The sequence below is a fragment of the Arachis stenosperma genome, chromosome 6 (genome assembly GCF_014773155.1).
Source record: "Arachis stenosperma cultivar V10309 chromosome 6, arast.V10309.gnm1.PFL2, whole genome shotgun sequence".
In the NCBI taxonomy this organism is placed as follows: Eukaryota; Viridiplantae; Streptophyta; class Magnoliopsida; order Fabales; family Fabaceae; genus Arachis; species Arachis stenosperma.
In genome coordinates, this window is record NC_080382.1 from 16,031,982 (window position 1) to 16,034,912 (window position 2,931).

Genomic DNA, 2,931 nt, shown 5'->3' on the forward strand with positions numbered 1-2,931 from the left:
TTTCTCTAGGCCAGAACAAGGAGCTCTGCTCATATCAAAAATGAAAACGTGATGAGAATTGAGACTCAATTCATCTGAAAAACTACCTACTAATTCTTTACTTTAGTGGGGATCTCCCAGACACCAATTCTTTACTATTTTTTTTTTCTTTCTTACTATATTTCCAACTTGGTTTCGATAATTATGTAACATTAAAATTTATGGGACGAACGTATTAGAATTTTTGTAGAGTTTGTGCTATTTTATTAGCATGGTTGTTTTATTGTATTAGAATTTTTGTTACAGGTAAATTAATCTCAAAATTTATAAGCCTTATTGCAATGCATTTTGAATTAAGAGTAGTTTCTTTGTAAGCAAAATTATCAAATCATTCTAAAATAGAAGTGAAATGCCTATTATATATTTTTTCTGAGTTTTTAAAGATAAAAGATTGTGTTCTATGTAAAATTGCTAATAAGTAATAAGAAATCAATAGGACACAATTTAACTTTTTACTCGAGCATCCCGCTTGTCTTAATAATAATAATAATAATAATAATAATAATAATAATAATAATAAATCTAGCAATTAGGTATTAACGAAAATAACGAGCAAGAAGATTAACAAAAATAATAAGAGTAAAGAAAGAGGGAGTTGATATACCATGTTATCCAGCCTATATATATATATATATATATATATAGGAGATTAACAAAAATAATAAGAGTAAAGAAAGAGGGAGTTGATATACCATGTTATCCAGCATATATATATATATATATATATATATATAATGATGTATTAAAATTATCTGACTATATTATGTAGTATATACATATTAATATTATCCATTAAAATTAATTATTAATATAAAATATATATTAAAAAATAAATACACATTAAAATAAATTAAATATAAAAATATTAATAATTAATTTAATATATAAATAATTTTTTTTGTAAAGTTACAATAAAACCAAACAAACATGGTGGGCAAAATTTCAATATCACACTTTTCTTTTCTTTTTAAATTTATTTTGTCAAGCCCCAAAATAAAATGGTTTATTTTAAAAGACAATTGTATATATCTCTTTTAAGGTTTTCGACTCGAAATAAAACTAATTGGCAGTGCTATTCAATTTTCAATAGGTTAACCAGAAAAAACAAACTACAAACTCTATTACTTTTCTTCACGAACAGGATGCTCCACGTTACACGGATAAAATAAAAATAAGAGTACATTGTTGGCACACAAGACTCGAACGTAACAAGAGAAAATAACATCAAAACGGAAAACGAAATTAAAGTACTCTTAGTTACTAAAACCACACCACTATTTTAAACCAAACATTTTTTCTCTCTCTACTTTTTACCTTTTATTAAACCTCACACGTATTATATTATTATTATTATTATTATTATAACAACTAAACCATATTTTTTGGACTACTTATGCTTAGTATGAACCACCGGTTCCATGCCCATACCTAGGATCATTGGGATTAACACCAGCACGTGTATTACGAGCGGTAGTGGTCGTAGAGGTTTGAGTCGTGCCGGTGTTAGTCCCAATAGGATGTGAGCCTATCACTCCCTCAGTCACTTGACCTGTGGGCTGTCCAGTTCCATGGCCAGGTAACGCAGACATCTGGTGGCCTCCAGTAGGATGTCCATGTTGTCCGGTTGTGGAATGAGCGGCAGTTCCGTAGTAGCCTGGGGCTATGTCCTCGGCTCGTGCCGCCTCTTTGTGGGCGGCGTTTTGATTATAAGCCGCTTGCTTCTCCATCTCGGCTTGGTTGGTCTTGTGTTCCTTCTTTTGTGTTGCCATCTGTTTTTGGACAGGGTCACGTGTACTCATCTTCTCAGCCTGATTATAAAGATAAACATTCATAAATAATGAGTTTTGCACATAATAGGTCTAATGACAACAACTAATACATATACTTAAAACCATGTATAACTCGCTCAATCTAATCAAATCACCTTCAATCATGATGATCATGTTCAATGTTAATGATAACTGATTACTAAAAAGCATGTGGAGTTCATATTTTATTATTAGGTTGCTTTTTAATAAAAATGTATAGATCATCAAATGTATTCAAGTAATTTAATTTTCAAATGATACTACTTTTTAATCTGTACTTATATCTTAACTTTTGTTTGTTTCAAAGTTAAGTAGTCATTAATCACATAAAAGATTTATCTTGGCTTTACTAATAATACTTTATACAATATGAATTAAGATTTTAATTATCATAATTCATAAAATATGTTAATTACCTTTTCTTGGACGGTGGCCTTGGTTTTCTCCAAACCAGCTTGAGCAGAAGCACCAACATTAGCAGCTTTCTCCTTAATGCTCTGTCCGGTATTCTTTGCTCCTTGCATTTTTTCTCTTTCTTTTTCTTTTTTCAACAATTTAATTAACTTTAATTTCACTCTTATTGCCTTAGCTTGATGTGTTTTGGCTGTGATCAATTGCATGAAATAAATAGATTTAAGTGCACCCCAAGCACTTGCACCCGTGTCATTTTGAGGCACACGTGTCCAGCTTACCAAAGTACTTGCATCACCCATTCTACACGTATCGGAGCCTCGTGTCTGTTGCCAAGGACTTTAGCGACTTAGACGTGGCAGTTTTTATAGGACACGTGCTAAACATATGTTGCTCATATTCATCCCATCCATCTAGCAGGTTCAAGTTGAAAATAATTTGTTATTATTTATTCTTTTATTAAATATAACTTTTTTTTTTGAATTTTTATTTATCTAATATTTTATATTTTGTTCGTTGGTTGTTATAAAAAAAATTAATTTATAGTAAAACTAATTTTAATTTTATCGTATTTTTGTCTCTATATCATACAATTAGATATATTTATATTTTTATTATGTTTCAATTTTTGTCCCTAAAATATTATATAAAACTAGACTAATAACCCTCAAAT

General features: G+C 29.6%; 1 protein-coding gene across 1 annotated transcript; it reads right to left on the minus strand.

Moving 5' to 3' along the window:
• Window positions 1-1,137: 1,137 nt before the first annotated feature.
• Window positions 1,138-2,434, minus strand: LOC130936399 (18 kDa seed maturation protein). Its single transcript, XM_057866465.1, has 2 exons — window positions 2,264-2,434; window positions 1,138-1,847 (listed from the first exon to the last, which is right to left on the minus strand). Exons 1-2 carry the CDS (start codon window positions 2,369-2,371, stop codon window positions 1,437-1,439), a joined length of 519 nt encoding a protein of 172 aa, XP_057722448.1. The 5' UTR covers window positions 2,372-2,434; the 3' UTR covers window positions 1,138-1,436.
• Window positions 2,435-2,931: the final 497 nt, after the last annotated feature.

Bases quoted from the DNA above. Each gene is read 5' to 3' on its own strand.
- LOC130936399 (XM_057866465.1), bottom strand. From the start codon at position 2,371: ATGCAAGGAGCAAAGAATACCGGACAGAGCATTAAGGAGAAAGCTGCT. The intron at 1,848-2,263 runs GTAATTAACATA...CTTTATAATCAG, and splicing joins AGGCCACCGTCCAAGAAAAG to GCTGAGAAGATGAGTACACG.